At 38.3% G+C, this 18,534-nt stretch overlaps 2 protein-coding genes across 2 annotated transcripts; both read left to right on the forward strand.

The window, feature by feature from the left end:
* Window positions 1-985: 985 nt before the first annotated feature.
* On the forward strand, window positions 986-5,078 carry s1pr5b (sphingosine-1-phosphate receptor 5b). The gene is made up of 2 exons (XM_077605273.1): window positions 986-1,072; window positions 2,372-5,078. Exon 2 carries the CDS (start codon window positions 2,558-2,560, stop codon window positions 3,761-3,763), a length of 1,206 nt encoding a protein of 401 aa, XP_077461399.1. The 5' UTR covers window positions 986-1,072; window positions 2,372-2,557; the 3' UTR covers window positions 3,764-5,078.
* A 2,604-nt stretch (window positions 5,079-7,682) lies between these two features.
* keap1b (kelch-like ECH-associated protein 1b) lies at window positions 7,683-18,441 on the forward strand. Its single transcript, XM_077605566.1, has 7 exons — window positions 7,683-7,801; window positions 12,036-13,192; window positions 13,686-13,931; window positions 14,098-14,774; window positions 15,359-15,564; window positions 15,626-15,802; window positions 16,144-18,441. The coding sequence occupies exons 2-7, from the start codon at window positions 12,887-12,889 to the stop codon at window positions 16,356-16,358; spliced, it is 1,827 nt and encodes a 608-aa protein (XP_077461692.1). The 5' UTR covers window positions 7,683-7,801; window positions 12,036-12,886; the 3' UTR covers window positions 16,359-18,441.
* The last annotated feature ends 93 nt before the right edge of the window (window positions 18,442-18,534 follow it).

The following is an 18,534-nucleotide window of genomic DNA, read 5'->3' on the forward strand; positions in this document are numbered from 1 at the left end:
CAACCAAGTAGAGCAAGCGTGTTAAGGCATGATGAAATGGTGTCATTGAGTTGGCAATCAGGTTGCTTTGAAGACAGCGTGACAGAAATATGCCTTCCGTTTAACGGTGAAACATTGCATTGTGTCCATGTTTGCTTTGGGATTGATGATTTGATTCCTTTTTTTTATTTTTTAAGAAAATCGGTTTCACCAGGAAAATAAAACGGTTTATAACCAACGTAGGTACGTACTGTTCTTCACTACAGTGTAATTTGGGTTAGCACTGCAAACTTTTATGTGTAGAACATGTTTGTTTTCCCAGTGGTTAGAGTCAAGTGACTGTTAATGCATCTCTGGTGACCAGTCCAGGGTTTACCCTGCCTTTTGCCCAAATTAATCTAAAAGGAGTGAACTCATGAGTCTAATAAAGGTAAGGTATGGGATAAAGATGGTGGAAAATGGCTTAAATGAAAAACACATCTGCACAACTGCTCCCAATACTTCACATTGTTGTTTATTTTTGTTGTTGTAGTTATGACATCAGTGTGTAGCAATATATTGAGTACTCTCACACATATCAAACTGTTGTGACTACAACATGAGATGCAATATTGACCGTCAATATTTTACGCCACAAACGTTACGGTATATATTGATAGAGCATGTGTTGTATTTCAGTAAATTATAGGAGTATTTGAAGCCTGGTGATGTGCTGCAGCTGCAGGGCGATGTTGGCGATTCTATATTGGAGTTTGAAAATGGTGTACCCTGCGTTTTTTCATTAAGAACATGTTGATCTTTGCTTTTGATGTCCTATAGAGGCTTTGAATTTTTGCCCACACACTCATAGCGTTCTTTCTTAGATCTAAGTTTTTTAATAGTTCTATCGGAAGGGGTGAGGGAGGGCGAGAGAGTCAGAGTGAGAGTGGGAGAGCTTTTCAGCTAGACCAGCCCCTTCAGCGACTGCATGTTTGAACTAAGGTCTCACTTTCCATCCAAAGTGTAGAGACAACTTTGACTCTGTCATTGGATGCTCACTCTTGGATTCTAAACCCTAAACTCTACTAAGCGCCGTTAATCCATAATTTTCAAGGTAAACATCCTTTACTGTTATTTTCTAGATATAATGTCCAGAAATTAACTTTTTGCGTAACTACTTTTTTTATGTTTTGTGCTGGACAGTAATCTCACTTTGACAATTCGGCAACTTGTTTAACTTTATGTGTACACCTGTAGTCTGCTCACCATTCTGCTGCACTTGTTTTCTTTAATTTCTCTTAAATATATGTTAAAATGAATTCAATTTTTGAAAAAATAACTTGTTTCTTATTATAAAGGATGATAAATTTATCCATGATGGTAAACTTTGTAATCGGACTTTAGTAATTATTATGTCAATATTTACTGCTTATTAATTGGATAAAGAATGTACCTTTGGAAATGCAGCAAGAAATAAAATTGCAAGTAAATGTTGACACATGATGTGGGAACAGAAAAAACAATAATAACCCTCACTAACAACCATGTGGAATGCATCTCTAATGACATAACTTCTAATTGACTTTAATTTTACTACTTACAACAACTGAAGCACAAATCCACGACAAGTTCATGATAATAGTTTAAATCTGTTCTTGGGCTTTAAATTGGAAAAGCACAATATGTGCAACTTCAAGTATACCTCATTTTACAATAAAATGTAGATGTGGATGGTGGAGGCAAATGCAGCTGCATTCCTTCAAATTGACTGCACATGTCTGAAACGATGCACACCAGAGTGATTGACATGTGCTTGAGGAACCTCACAGATATGAAACTAAACATTAGTTTGAAGGGTTAAAAGATAACTATTGATGACAGTGTTTCCCGACAAATATTTAACCAATGTACGTTTTCATTTGGAAAATGGTACAAATGACAATGTCTTAAAAGTTCATTTCCAGTGAAACTAAATCAACTTTTCACATCTGTTAGAAAAGTATTTAATTGTCAATATATGTAACTAGGATGTGCCATTGAGAAAAGATCATTTTAGGCCGCCATTACAAAATCGGCATAATTTTCAGGTGTACAGCTGATGATCAGTGTTTCAAATCTGTTTTAGTTTTAACAACATTTATACTCCTGACTGCAATGTTTCGCTGAGGAAGAACATTTTTTTTGATAATCTAAATCTTTTAATATGAAAGCCCTAAACATCTTCTATAGGTTAAAATACAGTCAAGATTTGCAATCTCCTCAAGAGAGGATACATTTGTACTTCTAGTAGGCAACAAACAACAGAAATTTTTGCATAAATAGTTATGGATCGTTGTACATTTCTATATTTATATTCTTATATATTTGAACTTTAGCCCTCTCCTCTAAACCCGTTTTTTCTTTTCCCCAACAGTGACCTTCTCAAAAGAAATGTTACAATAGCCTCCTCCTGTGGTGAAAGTGAAAACATCTTGGATCTAAAAGAGAGCAAGAGATGAACATTATTTTATTCCCCTGTGTCTTGAACTGCCTTTTTCCAAAATCATGTCAACTGAAATGACTTTATAGCCACTCAGCTCAAGCAAGAGAACCATAAACAATGGATTTTTTCACTCCTGCCCAGGCTGGGCCAACCCCAACTATTCCCCCTACCTCCTCCTATGGCTTTCTTCAGTTCTTTTGGCACTACCAGAACAAATCGGTCATCTTGGAACATTACAACTACACAGGCAAGCTGAAGGGCGACCGCTACCGTGACAGCCTCAGACCCGATGCCATTGCCTTTCTAGTAGTGTGTCTGCTCATCATACTGGAGAATGCCGTGGTTCTCCTGGCTATCTGGAGAAACAAGAAATTCCACTTACCAATGTATTACCTCCTTGGAAACCTGACTCTGTCCGATCTCCTGGCCGGGATTGCCTACATGGCCAACATCATCTCGTCTGGGCCCAAGACTATGCAGCTGACACCGTTGCTGTGGTTTCTCAGGGAGGGAGGCGTGTTCATCACTTTGGCCGCTTCTGTCATCAGTCTGCTGGCCATCGCCATTGAACGGCATGTAACCATGGTGACCATGAGGCCGTACCACGGGGCAAAGCGGGGGCGGATGTTGGCGTTGATCTGTGGCAGTTGGGCACTTGCGACCTTTTTGGGCGTCCTCCCAATTCTGGGATGGAATTGCATCCACAGACTGGAACAGTGCTCTACCGTACTTCCTCTTTACGCTAAGAGTTACATCCTCTGCTGCGTGACAGTCTTCAGTGTCATTCTCCTCGCCATCGTGGTCCTGTACGTCCGAGTTTTCCGCATAGTCCGCACCAATACGCAGCGGCAGCGCTTCAGCGTGTCTAGCAGCATGAGGAAAGGCTTGGCGAGGAAGTCTCAAAAGTACATTGCGCTCCTCAAGACGGTCACCATTGTACTGGGTGTCTTCATCGCCTGTTGGCTGCCACTCTTTCTCCTTCTCCTGCTGGATTTCTTCTGTCCAACACGTAGCTGTAGCTTACTCTACAAGGCTGACTACTTCCTGGGGGTGGCTATGGTCAACTCGCTCCTTAACCCTATTATATACACCCTAACTAGCCGGGACATGAGGAAAGCCATTCTGAGACTCATCTGTCGGCCGTGTCTTATGACCAGGGATGGCCAGGTGAAGAAGATTGGCATGCCCTTCCTGGAGTGCAGCTTTAGTAAGACGGAGTTGCCCTCGCAGAAGTTGGAAGCAGTGATGGAAACGACACTCTCCTCTGGGAACATTGTCACCACACCGTCTCCCATCAAAACTTTCTATCCTAAAAAATCCTAAAGAATGGTCAGCTTGGTCCAAAAAAATAATACAAATAATGCATGTAGCATATTTTCTGACACAGAATATAAAATATTTCTGATAAAGGACAAAGTGGCTTGGCTTTAGACAACCATGACATGAACTTAAATTAAATGGTGAGACAACAAGGCCATTCAAATGTGAACGAGGCAACTTTTTTCAACTCATTTGCACTGATATATCATTGAGAATGGAGATATTGGCTTGCACTCCTTTGGATTTGTGGGATGAATCCAAGCCTGGAAGGACACTTTGATGAAATCACGGGCTGACATATGTTAAAGGAGCAATATATAAACATTTTTTCCTATAATTATTCATTAAATGGACCTAATCTTTTAATAGACACTTGTGTACTTTAATCATGGTTACATATGCTACAAGTATGTTCTTTTGTTTTCTTTTTACTTAAACCACAAGTATGTGTACTTGTACTACAAGTATAACGACCAACATACAAATGCTACTCACGCAATTTCTCTAGAAATTAAAGGTTTCTAGTTTCTGATTGAAATCCAACATAGGTATGATAAAGCAGTTGATTCTTCTTTATGAAGCACTTATTTTTCAGCCCGATCAGGATGTGTGCATCAATATTTTGGTCCTGGTTGCAAAACCCTTTTTGCCCACCAATCTTACATATTGCTCCTTTAATACCACATGCTGACACGCTTTAGATGATTTATTTTCCGACCTGTTTGTGTGGTTTCTTTTTGAATTAGCACAGCTGAACACGACGCTGTACATCTGTCATTACACGTGGATTTCGCTGGAACGAAAGCCCTTTGTGTGATGTATAGATGAACATGCTTTTATGATTATACTGTGTTTGTTGGTATACTAGGGAAATGGAACAGGAAAGAAATGTGGCTCATGCAAATGACCAAAGAAGGCTTCGGTGCATTGTGTAGGAGGGTTATGGTGAATGGCTGTTTAAAAACAGTGTTTTAAAATGACAGTGAAGTCATCATGGAAAGTATGTTGGTTTTGGTGTTAAATGTCAGCCTGACTGAAAGCTATCCCACACAAGAGATCTTACTTCGATACACTGACAAACTTAACATATGAAAATCTTCTATTCTCATGTTTGGCATTACATTGACCTACTTTTTTTTTTTTCTTCATTTGTTTGTTTTGTGCCAAAACCTTGAATGACAAATAAAGCATTTTTTTTAAATTCTGTCATTTATTTGATAAAAGTTTTTTTGTGCTAACTGTTGTATAGTAAATTATATTCATTTTGTAACAGTGTCTGCTATTGACATCTTTTTTTTCATAAAGGACTTCAAATGTTTCTGGAGTTTGATTTATTTTTACTTTGTCCTTAACTGTGCATGACACCTTTTCGTGGAGGAGAATAAGCACGACAGGAAGTGAGCCCCCTCACATCTGGTAAGTTACTTTACATTACAGAACATCGGTTCAGCACTACATAATGCACCATTTATTTCAACATTAACTATACCACTATAGTTACTTACACACTTCCATCAACCACACTATCTTTCACCACATTAAAACAAATACATCGGGTTGTATATTTTACAGCTTATACTGCACACAGACTTAGCACGGAAAGGTTTAGTATAGGGACACCCATTTTTCAAATACAATGAGGTCCACTTCCTCACCTAATGAAGTAATTGGCAATTCTACATTGTAGCAGTGTTATTCAATGATTAAGAGTTCAGAGGCCTCAGTTGCCCAGGGTGGTCAGGACCAGTACACCGTATAAAGGAAAATGATTCCTTATTTTCTACCTGTTCGGGTTTAAGTACATCTTTGGAATATTCACACACTTCTGTTGCAAAGCATTTATTCCGAAATTCTCTAATAGAAATGAATGCAATTTCAAAATTATTATATAGCATTGCTCCAATTCTCCATAGAAATTAGCAATACAAAGGACTATTATGTAAGGTTTGGTCACTGTGTGGTCATCACAGTGATTATGACTTTAAAAAAAAACTAAGAGTAAGAAAATGAAAAAATGCTTTTCTTCAGCCCTCTGTAAATCTTTGCTATCCCAACTAATTAATGTAGTAAACCATACAGATTGGGAATGGGATTGCAAATGCACACGTGGTAGTGCATGAACAAGAATCAAAAGGGTGACACAAAACAAAACTCTTGAACTACAGTACATAGCCTGACACCCTTTAAATATTTAGTATCTTCAAATATTTATACAATGGCATGAAAATGCATACAAAACAAATGATACTAGTGAGTGAATGTGAGGAAAAATCCAAAGATTGGCCTCTTCTATTTTCACCAAAATGTGTCAATGTGACCCCAAAGAGACACAATTGCCAACAACATCTATTTTTATTGAAAAATTATATTTACTGTTTTCTTTCCAGTTTTACACTTTGCAAAAATGGGCAAAGTGCAAAACATCAAGGAGCAAATCTAGTCTGCAGGCTGTATATTTTAAACCACTGGAAGTCTATATCGTCCATATACAGTAAATTTGAAAATCAGTGTGACCATTGCAGGGTTTCTTCTCTGGTCCAGGTTACCTGTAATCTGTTCCAGCTATTAGGGCAAAGTCAATAGAAAATGGATGGATAAAAGCCAGGAACCGCATTGAAGTTCCAGGTTTGCACCGTTTAGGGACCCCTCCTCAACGACTTTAATAAATGAGCCTACATAGCGGTTGGGGTTCCTCTGATTGTATTTACACATGTTGCTCCAGATGTTGGCGGTATCTGTCGATGAGGTGTCTTTTAATACACCCACTTTTCGCTTCTTTATGATGAATTCTTGCAACAAAATGAACTGGCAGGCATTATGATATCATATTTAATTACAAAAGAGTGACTTTGCAACATGTAACTGTTCAAAACATGCCTTTTATAACATAATATTGGATCCAATTGTATGTCGGGCTAAGATTAGAATGACGTTTTGAAGAAATATGCGTCTTTAAGGACCCATTTAATCAACCGGGTCAACTGGCAGTTTAAATGGAAATTCTTATTCAATAGTTTTCAGGTCATATCAATGCTTTATTTCAATTCAATTTACTCTTCATTTTGGAAGTTAAATTTGAATAATGTAATGGTATGTTGGATCAATCCATGCATGGGAATGTGTGTGTAGTAGTAATAGTGACTATTTGAAACCATATGGCCCCTCCAGCGCTGTCTATTCTTGCCACCTTGTGGTTGGAAAAAAAAATCGAGTTTTCAGACGCCCAGGATAAAAATTGAGCTTTACAATACTACTAGTAGGGTCCTTTTAAGAGGTCTTTTAGGACCCCTAAATGACTATGATGCATGTATAGTTGAAACTATAATATATATATATATATACTATATATGTATATATATATATTATATATATATATATATATATATATATATATATATATATATATATATATACATATATATATATATATATACTATATATGTATATATATTATATATATATATACTATATATATGTATATATATATTTTATATATATATATACTATATATATATATGTATATATTATATATATATATATATATATATATATATATATATATATATATATATATATATATACACACACATACATACAGTGTGTGTGTTGTGTAATGGGCCTAAAATGATAAAATAGTTTTGTTTATTCGCTGAATTCGTCAAGGCTGTCATGCAATACATTTCCCCTGTTTTTAAGCGATTCTGGCTGAATTGGAAGTCTTCCAGTATACTGTACGTACTTTCACTCTGTGACAATCCTTCCTCAATAAAAGCCTCCACTGACTTGAGCTCATTGACCGCCATTACGTGTCAACTGAGGCCGTGGAGGGAGATTTTTTATTGTGAAGGCAAGGGGAGGCCCTCGTACAATGCTTAGTCATGGTGAGTTACCGCCCCCCCACCACCACCACCACCCTCACACACATACACACACCACCCCCTCCCATCCTGTTTCTGTGGTGCACAGTTTATCATGGAGGCACTCGCCTACGCTACGTGAGTATCTTTTTCCGACAATTTGGAGACGAAGTTTGATTGAAAGGTAAATATTATCCGAAGCGAAGCGGTGTTTATGCTATAAGAACGTGGCCACATTACACATGGATTTGCATGTTGTTTGTCGAAGCTAGCTACCGTCTCTTGTTATTAGAAGGCAACTCGGTCACTTCAATTAATCAACATTGGTGTTGGTTGGAGTCTTTTGCAGCTGTGCGTTAATAAGACGTGAATTTTTCTTAATTTACTGTGAATTTATTTTCATCTACTCGTGTGTTTACGGCAAAACAAGCTTCAAATGGAGTACGTGAATGGAAATGGTTATTATGGTTATGTCTATGTATGGCGTTGGTTGACAACGCGACAGTCATATTCTGTGATAATGTGTTATGTAAGGGCTGCCTTCATATATGGGTCATGTTTGGTACATTGAGTTCCCCCAAAGAGTTCGAGATGAGTCACCGACCACCAACTGTAACTCCTTGCCAACATGCCAGTCATCAAACGTACTCCCGTTTTATGGCTCGTCCTCGATTGCCCCTATTTATTGTTTACTCACGCCGATCGCTGCATGGTTGTGAATTATCTGAACAAATCTGGAGAAGCTATTGTGTAAACTGGGTTAAAAGACAGATGGGAATCCCAAACTGGATTAAGGATATTGCTACTAATACTCCAAATTGCATCCTGGCATATAAACTCATTCACAGCGACATACATTGAATTCATTTTAAGTCACATGCCTGGCAGTGAAGGATCATATTTTAATGCCATTGATGGGGCTAATGTACAGTTATTTAAACTGAAGTGGTTGGCAAGCAACGACCATTCACTCACAGTTCAAATAAATTGAACGTCTAGCTCCGTCAATGGCAGCCTATACGATAATGATAGCTCTGGTTTCTGCGAAAGGGCCTTTATGGCTAACAAATGTCATTTTATCATTGTACATTATTGTGTAAACAGCAATTTAACTTGAAATTAGAGTTTTGACAACCAATAACGTGATTTCATGGGTGGAAACATGTCTAATCTGTAAAAAAATATATTCTTAAAGTAAAATGTGTTCTTTTTTTACAGATTGTATGCCTACTTGAAAAGTGAAAAAGCATTTGGAATGAAACATGAAGTACTAGATAGATACACTTTATCTGCTTTAGTCAGTTGTAAAAATGCACTCCTGTGCTCCAGCTCAGAATTCTGTTGACGCTGCATATAGCGCCCATTTAATTCAGGCCATATCTGTCGTAACTACTGTTATTTTATGTCCAAATGGGTTGGTTATAAAGCACCATCCTTTTACATTTAGTGCCGCTTAGTAATCTGGCCCCAAATATGGACTCACCGTCATTCTTGCACGATCCTGCAAGAATTGTAAGGTCCAAAACCAAATCAATGCTATCTCAATGGGTTTGCTCTGGAATTATTTATTCACTACACATAATGTGTATCTTTGTTCATCTTTAGTATTTGTGGCAGGAAGAAAAAAATGTGATTTTATTTTTTCCACAATGGGAGAAGGTGCAATTGACCCGTGCAGCCAACTGCAACTAAACTGGCCAACATTTTACTCTTAAATAAATTTAGATCAATTCATCATTATTTCAAAGTTTTCACTACTTATACTGACTGACTTCTTATGGAAAATATGTGCTTGGCACTGTCAAAGTTTGGATAACTGCTCAAACATGTCTGCTCTGGGCCGTTGCTTGTCTTGTGATTTGCTGGACGGTCGAATACTAAAGGAAAATAAACTTTTATGGGGAACAGTTGGCACTATTATAGGATTAATATTACTCAGAGAGTCGTTGAATTAACATTACACCCTTGATAACAACTTAAATGTCATAGAAGTACAGAGCCGTTTAATTATTAACAAGTGGAGAGAAAGACTTGCTGGTGAATAGTTTGCTCGTTTTTTTTAAAAGTGCAAACACAGATTATAGGTAACACTGCTATATTTTACTGCAGTTTAGCTCAGAAAACAACACAATTTATTGGCCACATATCATTTGTCACTTGGTCGATGCATCTTGAGGAAAATGTTAAAATCAAAAAAACAAAGTAGACTACTTACCAGGTATGATTCCCGTCCGCTAAATTCATCTTTCGTCCAGACGGGAAAAAAATAAATGTCTATATCGTCAGTATTGGTTTTATTGGAATTTTCTACACAACACGAGATTTGAGATAATTTATTAACTTGTAACTTATTTTGAACTGGCAGGTAGTTAATGCAATTCCTTCGAAAGGCCAGGAGCTCAATAAACACTTCTTAGGCTATTTCAAGTTAAACTATAGCATGTGTTAGTTGCATGGTTTTTATGTTATAACTGTCAATAATTATTTTAAATTGACTTTTTCTGTAGAGCAATCGTTTTCAAAATTAAACTAAAATTAAACACTAATCAATGTTGGAAAAAAAAACAAGCGCAAAGTATTTTAAATGACTGTTTATCAAATAGAGAGCAATTTTCTATTTAAATTCTCTTAAGATTTCTACTGTTTAGTTACCAATGTCTCATTTGTGTAATCCCTGATCAAATCCGACAGATTATTTCTGTATTTCATAAAAATAATACAAATATTTGCAGACATCTGTTTTTACTTTGGAAAATGATCATCATTTTTTTGTTTGTTGAAGGACCAAACCAGATTGTTACATACGGGTTTACCCAAAAATCATGTTACGCAACGCTTTTTTACCCTTTTGGTTTCAGGGATAAATTGAACAGATGACAGGCTCTCAGTCAAGTGAGCATATGGTTCTTTCGCCCATGGTACATTAATTTTTAACAGCATAGCAAAAAATGGTGCCTTGCAAAAAACGGCTTTTAAGTTTTTATGAGTATATATGATTCCCTCGCCCATGACTTGCCAACATATAAATTATAGCAGCATTCCCAAAAATGTTTTTGAACAATGAACGCATTTTTGTGGTCATTAAACTTGCTGTGAATATCAGACAAGGTGTTAGCACATTCCCTAAGGTTTGCGGGGGTGGCTGGAGCCCATCCCAGCCAACTTCGGGAGAAAGTTAGACGACATCCTAGACTGGTCGCCAGTCAGCCGTAAGGCGCTACAGCAACAATTGACCTAAATAGTCCCCAAACTTAAGGTTTAAACAAACAAACCCCTTCTTGTGAGTCTCATGCTTCATTGACAGTTTGTCAGGAGTTGGATTTTAAACATGTCTTTGTAAAAAGACCAGAAATTCCCCTTGGTCGGAAGGACTTGAACACATTTTACAATTAAAAAAAAATAGTCATCCTGCTGGACCTTAGCATGTTAAAGACATGCTGCAAACCAAAAAATACTTTAGCTTTTGTACGAATGCTATGTTATTTGTTATGGGAATTGTTCTTCATGAAGAAACATGAAAAAATGTAGTCATTCTACTTTTCATTTAAATTTAATTTCAGTCACACCCAGTTGTTGTCATAACTAACAAATGCTTCCTACGTTACATATTACAGCATTAAGTTGAACTTTAGAAAATACAGCTACAACTTCCATGTATATCCCCCCTCACTTTTATTCCCTATAATTGGATCCTATTAAAAGAAGTATGGATTGTGTCCAGACCAGGATAGATACCATTTGTATTGGATTCAAAATTCTTTCTTTCATTCATTTATTTACCGATCCGCTTATCCTCACTTGTTTCAGTGTGTGTCAACAATTTTACTCTTCTGAGTATCTCTAGGAACCACTAATAGGAATGTATTGTACTATATACACAGGCTACTGGATTAAGCATTTGAATTTTTTTTATTACATTTTTTAGCAGTGATCAGTGTGTGTTTTAGCCACAATAGTGTTGACACTTGAGCTCTACCAGCTTGTATTTAAGCAGACCAAGAGCAACTTTTTAAAGTGGTCTCTTACCACTTGTCTTACTACATGCTATGTTCACACTTGGTTTAATTGAATTTATTACCTACCTCTTTTAAATCCATTCTTTCAGAGTTATCAATTGCCAGCATATGATTTATTCATTTCACTTTCATAGAAAATCATTGTCTCTTCCCGACAATGACTGTGAAAACCTGTTTTGCATGGTTGGGTGATTGCCATTCTTGTCTCATAAAGTCACCTCACACAAGAAACTGTATATGCTATGGTTAGGCGATACGACATCCACTCATTAAAACCTGCATGACTATATTTGTGCTGTGTCATTTAGGTTAGGCAACATAAGACTGTCTTCATAGGTGTTTAGTAGCTACACACAGCCTCTATTTTGACACTGTATTTTGTATTTGTCTTTTTCTTTTCAGGTTTTAGGTGAGCAGATTGCCCCCAAGTAAATTCATTATTTCATTCATTCATCTTCTATACCGCGCATCCTCGAACCCAGCTGACTTCAGGCGAAAGGAAGACTACACCCTAGACTGGTCGCCAGTCAGCCATAGGGCACAAAGAGACAAACAACCACACGCCTTCACAATCCCACCGCCACCAGCGGGAATCGAGCCCGCACCAAAGTCAGGCGAGTGAACCTCTACACCACGAAGCGGCCCCCTTAGTAGATGTGGTGCGAATCACCTGAAATCTTTTTGAACTGAACGCTGTTGTTTTATTGTCAGGGTTTTTTTTCTACCCAAATTCTGGGATTTACTTTTTTTTTTTTAAAGATTTTTTTATTCTTCAGTTTGTTGAATAAAAGGTCCTAGAAAGCCATTTAAATGTGCTGTCAAAAATGACCTGCACTTCATTTTTCAAGTATCGGACTACATTCTCATTTCCCATCGGAGTTATAGAATTTGTTTTCAAAGATTATTTCTTGGCAGACAGAGCCTAAAGTGGTTCGTGTTGCAGCTTTTCAATATTGCTCTTTTTTCCCCTGCCACATTTTACGTGAAAGTCAATGGAATTCAACAGTTTGATAGTGTTGGAACTTTGTCAATTAATTTACATGCAGCTATGAGGCCTACAGTAACCCCAAAATGAGTCCCAAAGCTTGACACAGGGACTGAACTTGACAAAGGAGTCATTGTGCCTGCATATATCTGACTGGAAGTCAGCCAATCTATAGGAGCCACCCAATTTCCCCTACTCTTGCACAGTGGTGCCATGCTAGCGGTAAATTTTTGTGCAAGAGACTAAGGCGGAGGAGAACAGGAAGGAAATGTCAGAGTGCTTGACGGAATGCAAAGCGCTGGTGACTCCGTCCACGCGCAACGGCCACCGTGTCTTCAGCTACACGCTCGAGAGCCACACGACCGCCGCCTTTGCCATCATGAACGAGTTGCGTCTGGAGCGCCAGCTCTGCGATGTGACGCTACGCGTCCGTTACCGGGACCTGGAGGCTGTGGACTTTGTGGCTCACAAGGTGGTGCTGGCATCGTCATCGCCCGTCTTCAGGGCTATGTTCACCAATGGCCTGAAGGAGTGTGGCATGGAGCAGGTGCCTATCGAGGGTATCCACCCAAAGGTGAGATACAGCGCCCCTAATTCACTTGATGTTTGATTTGACAGATGTTTTGGAGTGGAAGGTCACAATGAAGCCAAAAAGGGCTTTCTGTTTACAGTGTTTGATGGTTTATAATGCAATGGTGAACTGAAAGGGAGTCAAAATTGTTTGTGACCGGCTAATCATTATGCGGCTCGCCGTTAGGAAGACCGCCTCTCCGTATCTTTAACTACTTCAACCTCTTTTTGCATTTTTATGAAGGCTAATCATACTAAAATATTACTTATAACAATGCCTGAACAGTTTGCCGTGATGTAATCATCATGGCAACTGGATTCTGCGGTTATTATCACTGATTGTACAAATGAAGAGTACATGAATATTGTAACTATGGTTACAGGTAATCATTTAATCCTGTCTTGTTGGTTTTCCTGTTAAGGTTTGAAGTCCACATTATGATTGACTTGCAACATTTGCATCTTTTATCAATGTTCTATGTTTTGTTCTCTTACAGGTTATGAACCGTCTTATAGAGTTTGCATACACGGCTAGTATCTCTGTTGGAGAGAAGTGCGTCATCCACGTGATGAACGGCGCCGTCATGTACCAGATAGATAGTGTGGTCAAGGCCTGCTGTGACTTCCTGGTCCAGCAACTCGACCCCAGTAACGCCATCGGCATTGCCAGTTTTGCCGAGCAGATTGCGTGTACCGAGCTCCACCAGAAGGCCCGCGAATACATCTACATGAACTTTAGTCAGGTAACCCCGTCATACATTTTTTTTTGTCATTCAGTTTGAATCCGCTTTACTTTCACATGTCATTATTGATGTCACTAAATCATAGGAAGGTTCTCAATTAAACATGAAAATGTAGGGAACAGTTCCAAATCCGATTCAACAACGTTCATTCCATGTTTTTCCCCAGGTGGCAACCCAAGAGGAATTTTTTAATTTGACTCACTGCCAGCTGGTGAACCTCATCAGCCGCGATGAGCTCAATGTACGCTGCGAGTCCGAAGTCTTCCGAGCGTGCGAGGCCTGGGTACGCTATGACCGAGAGAACCGGCGGCCTTACGTCCAGGCCTTGCTCCAGTCTGTCCGCTGCCATTCCCTCACCCCCAACTTCCTGCAGGCACAGCTCCAATCTCTTGACTGGGACCCCCAGTGCAAAGACTATCTTGCACAAATCTTTCAGGACCTCACACTGCACAAGCCTACCAAACTCAATTCTTGCCGAACTCCCAAGGTGCCACAACTCATTTACACGGCCGGGGGATACTTCCAGCAATCTCTCAGCTACTTAGAGGCGTACAATCCCTGCACGGGGTCCTGGCTCAGGCTCGCAGACTTGCAGGTACCCCGTAGTGGCCTGGCAGCTTGTGTCATCAGTGGACTATTCTATGCCGTGGGAGGGAGAAACAATGCCCCCGATGGCAACATGGACTCTAATTCACTGGACTGCTACAACCCCATGAACAATTGCTGGTTGCCGTGTGCACCCATGAGTATGCCAAGAAATCGAATAGGTGTGGGAGTTATTGACCGCATGATATACGCCGTGGGTGGATCCCATGGATGCATTCACCATAACAGTGTCGAAAGGTAAGTGAACATACAAACAATCTCATTTGTCTCAACTTGTCCAACGTTTCTCGAAAGAATAGCTTGTTCTATTTTTTTAGATTGGCAGTATAGCAGGTTGGTTGTCTCCAACTCATTTTTTTATAGGCCAAAGAAATGGCCAAAAAAATTGTCAATAGAGTACATAGCCATTTTCTCTTTATTCGTGTTTCTCAGTGTCTCTTTAGTTCCTGTCACCCTCAGTCTGAAAACAACGTTTTGTAGCCTTAATTCATTTCGGTACTTATACTATTTATTAAGTATGGTAGTTGGCCCAGACCCTAACTAGCTTTTAAGTCTGTAAAGCAATGGCTCCTTTTCGTAAAAGTTTATACACAAAGTACGTATATTTCAAAGCAACACTATATTGAATTGTGTTTTTTTATCCAATCAGATTAAAAGTAATATTCGATCTCTTGACCATACGAATCATAAAAATTCAATGGGTGCCCAGTTACTTTTAGATCAAATCTTATCCGGAATGATAACTTTTTCCTCACTAGTTATTAAAGGAGATTGATGACAGATAAGATTAATTAGGATATGCTGCCTATTTGTACTTGTAGGTATGATCCAGAAAGGGACCAGTGGCAGCTGGTAGCCCCCATGTTGACACGGCGTATCGGGGTTGGCGTGGCTGTCATCAACAGACTTCTGTACGCCGTCGGTGGCTTTGACGGGGCGGGAAGGCTAAGCTCGTGCGAGTGCTACAACCCAGAGAGGGACGAGTGGAAAACCATGGCCTCCATGAACACCATGCGCTCTGGAGCTGGTGAGTACAAAACATATGGGGATTTAAGCCGTGAATTGACCAACATCTATCTATCTCATAGGTGTTTGCGCTCTGGGCAATCACATTTTTGTGATGGGCGGGTATGACGGCACAAACCAACTAAATACAGTGGAGCGCTACAACGTGGAAACAGATACGTGGAGCTTTGCTGCCTCTATGAGGCACCGGCGCAGTGCTCTGGGAGTCACTGCTTTACACGGACACATCTATGTTTTGGGTGAGGAGTACAACCCACAAAGAACAGGATTTTGTTACTTTAAAAAGAGTATTAATGTCATAATTACAGATAATATTTCTGACAACACTAAAATGGATACTCTATAAAGTTTCTATTACTTTTATGCTGGCGCTTTTTTGATAATGTTCAATAAGGTTTGAGTAAGATGTATTGCATTTATACAGGACTTTTCTGAACCTTTGGTCCCAGAACAACTCACACTACCAACTTGTGGCATGAATTTAAATTTATTTTTTGGAAAAGGGGGAAATTATGAATATTTTTAAAAGTGGAAAAAATGAGATGAATTGGTGGTCAAAAAACATTGTTTGTATTGACAGGAGGTTACGACGGCAGCACATTCCTTGACAGCGTGGAGTGCTACGACCCTGAGAAGGACACTTGGTCGGAGGTAACGCACATAACGTCGGGGCGTAGTGGCGTGGGCGTGGCCGTTACCATGGAGCCCTGCCAGAAAGATCTTCCTCAATGTCCCACGTCTCAGCGTGAGACCAATGGAGCTTCACTATCCAATCACCAACACACCACACTGTAAACTCCAGCACCATCCCTCTTTACGTACGCGTTCATAGTGATTCTGGGGCTAACACCAAAACAGTATTACAGTTTGAAAGGGCTGAAATCCTTGATCAGAATAATCAATGGTAACCTTTTTTTAGCCTGACTTGTATTTTGCCAAATACAGAGAGATTCCGATCCGCCTATGTGCTCACATTTGAGATTTGAAGGCCTCGAGAAGAGCCTCGTTTCCCAGATTTGACTGAAAAGGGCTGCAGACATGCACTGGGCCGTCAGCCGCTCTTTAGTTCTAGCTATTGGCAAAGAAATGTGTGGAAATGTGTCATTTGAGGGGGGAAGGAATCTTATCAAATTTAAATTGACAGTTTGTCACTTTGGAGACAACACCTTGCGTGTGTGGTATTTTTTTATGAGTGTGTTAAAACTTTAATTGGTGTGCAGTAGCAGTGGAACGGTTCACATTAGCCACGGTTCAGTTTTTATCGGTTTCGGTCACAATTTTTACTTAGATTTATTTTTATTGACTTGAAAACTAAAATGAAATACTAGTCTTACACTTACTTTAAAATATGTTAGAATAGACAGTTCGTCCCAGAATTATTGTTATACTGAATTTAAATTCATAAAAATAATTTAAGTTGATTTTAATGCACAATAAATAATAATAAACTAATAGTGCTATATTAAAATTAATAAAAGTAATAAACTGTCTATGTATTCGGCGAATAAACAACAATAGGCATCTACGGTAAAATAAATTGAGGTTGCTTTAATCTGGAATGCAATTAATTCATGAAAATAGCCATCGAAGTGTTAAACCAGGGTTCCTTTAATTCTTGAAAAAACTAGATATACACTATAAACATCAAAACAATCACTCTGGCCTATAAGGCAAATGATAAAAACGACTAACAGTGTTTCTAAATACGTTATTGACATGTTGGAAGTGTAATTAAAACTACACAAAGACTGAGAATTGTGTAGTACGAGAATGTGACAATATCTATAGCTTCAAATTGTTAATCCAGTTTTGTTTATTTTTGACATGGCTAAAATGGCCATCATCTTGACGTCTTCAGAAACTGAGCTTTCTTCTATACAGCCATTATTCAGTGTATTAAATAAAGTATAACAAAACATCATCCTTAAATGCCACATTTCCCAGAACAGCTAGGTCAATTTTGAATTTATGTCTACTTTTGTTATACTTAATGTTGTTTTTATTATTGGAATTTGGTAGGGTTGCTAAACACCTCAAATTTAGAAGTTTTTAGATGACTTAGAAGAAATTTCAAAACGTTCAATTAGCAGTAAGATTACAATGCAATGAAAAAATGTGAACCTCCAGGAAATGCCCAAATTTATTTTTGCAACTTACTCCATTGAAACTCCCTGAAAATATTCTTGTATTCAAAATGTTATGACAGAATATTTTTTAGTTTCTCCCCTCATTTATATCCAAAAGATCTGTAGTTAATTATTGTGTTGCTAATCCTGCAGATAACATTTTGGCACAAGATGAACTCCAGTATATTTAACTGGTAAAACTTTGTTTTGCGTGTTGGTGCCAAAAAAGGAACACGACTTGAAGAGGAAATTTAATACTGACACTTTTTTAACATCCCATTGAATGTATGATTTGTTTTCACTTAAAACACCAGTTTCTCAATGGACTTTTTTTTTCTTCTACCAGACCTCATAAAACAAAAGTGACCATGTGTTCTGGATATTGAGCACACAAGGCATATATATGTTTGTAACAGCCTTTTTAAGCTACAGATATTTCTAAGTGATGTTTTGTACACAGATATTCGAATAATTCTTGTACAGAATGGATGAGCTCCATTTATTTATTCTGTTCCCTAACTGCCAATACATTTGTATTGCAATTGGCTGGTGTTGTGTTTTTGTGAAAGCAACAAGCGTGTTTTAGCTGAATAGAAATTCCTGTTCTTAAAGAATTTAATTCACATTGAAAGGGATTTTGTTGTTCATCTTTATTGGGGTTTGAAATTAAGAGTATTTAAAATCTGCTTTGTATATTTTCCAACAGAAATCTGTACAATAATTGTATAGTAAAATATGTTTGTTTCATCGTTTGTTTTTGTGTTGTTACACATATATACTACAAGTGTATTGCATATGTGGTTCTTTGCTTATATGTTACAAATTCTACACAATGGCCAATTTGA

This window comes from Stigmatopora argus, chromosome 7, assembly GCF_051989625.1.
Source record: "Stigmatopora argus isolate UIUO_Sarg chromosome 7, RoL_Sarg_1.0, whole genome shotgun sequence".
In the NCBI taxonomy this organism is placed as follows: Eukaryota; Metazoa; Chordata; class Actinopteri; order Syngnathiformes; family Syngnathidae; genus Stigmatopora; species Stigmatopora argus.

Coding starts and splice junctions, on each gene's coding strand:
- s1pr5b (XM_077605273.1), top strand. CDS start 2,558: ATGGATTTTTTCACTCCTGCCCAGGCTGGGCCAACCCCAACTATTCCC.
- keap1b (XM_077605566.1), top strand. CDS start 12,887: ATGTCAGAGTGCTTGACGGAATGCAAAGCGCTGGTGACTCCGTCCACG. Junction 13,932..14,097: donor TCTACATGAACTTTAGTCAG/GTAACCCCGTCA, acceptor GTTTTTCCCCAG/GTGGCAACCCAAGAGGAATT. Junction 15,565..15,625: donor CACCATGCGCTCTGGAGCTG/GTGAGTACAAAA, acceptor TCTATCTCATAG/GTGTTTGCGCTCTGGGCAAT.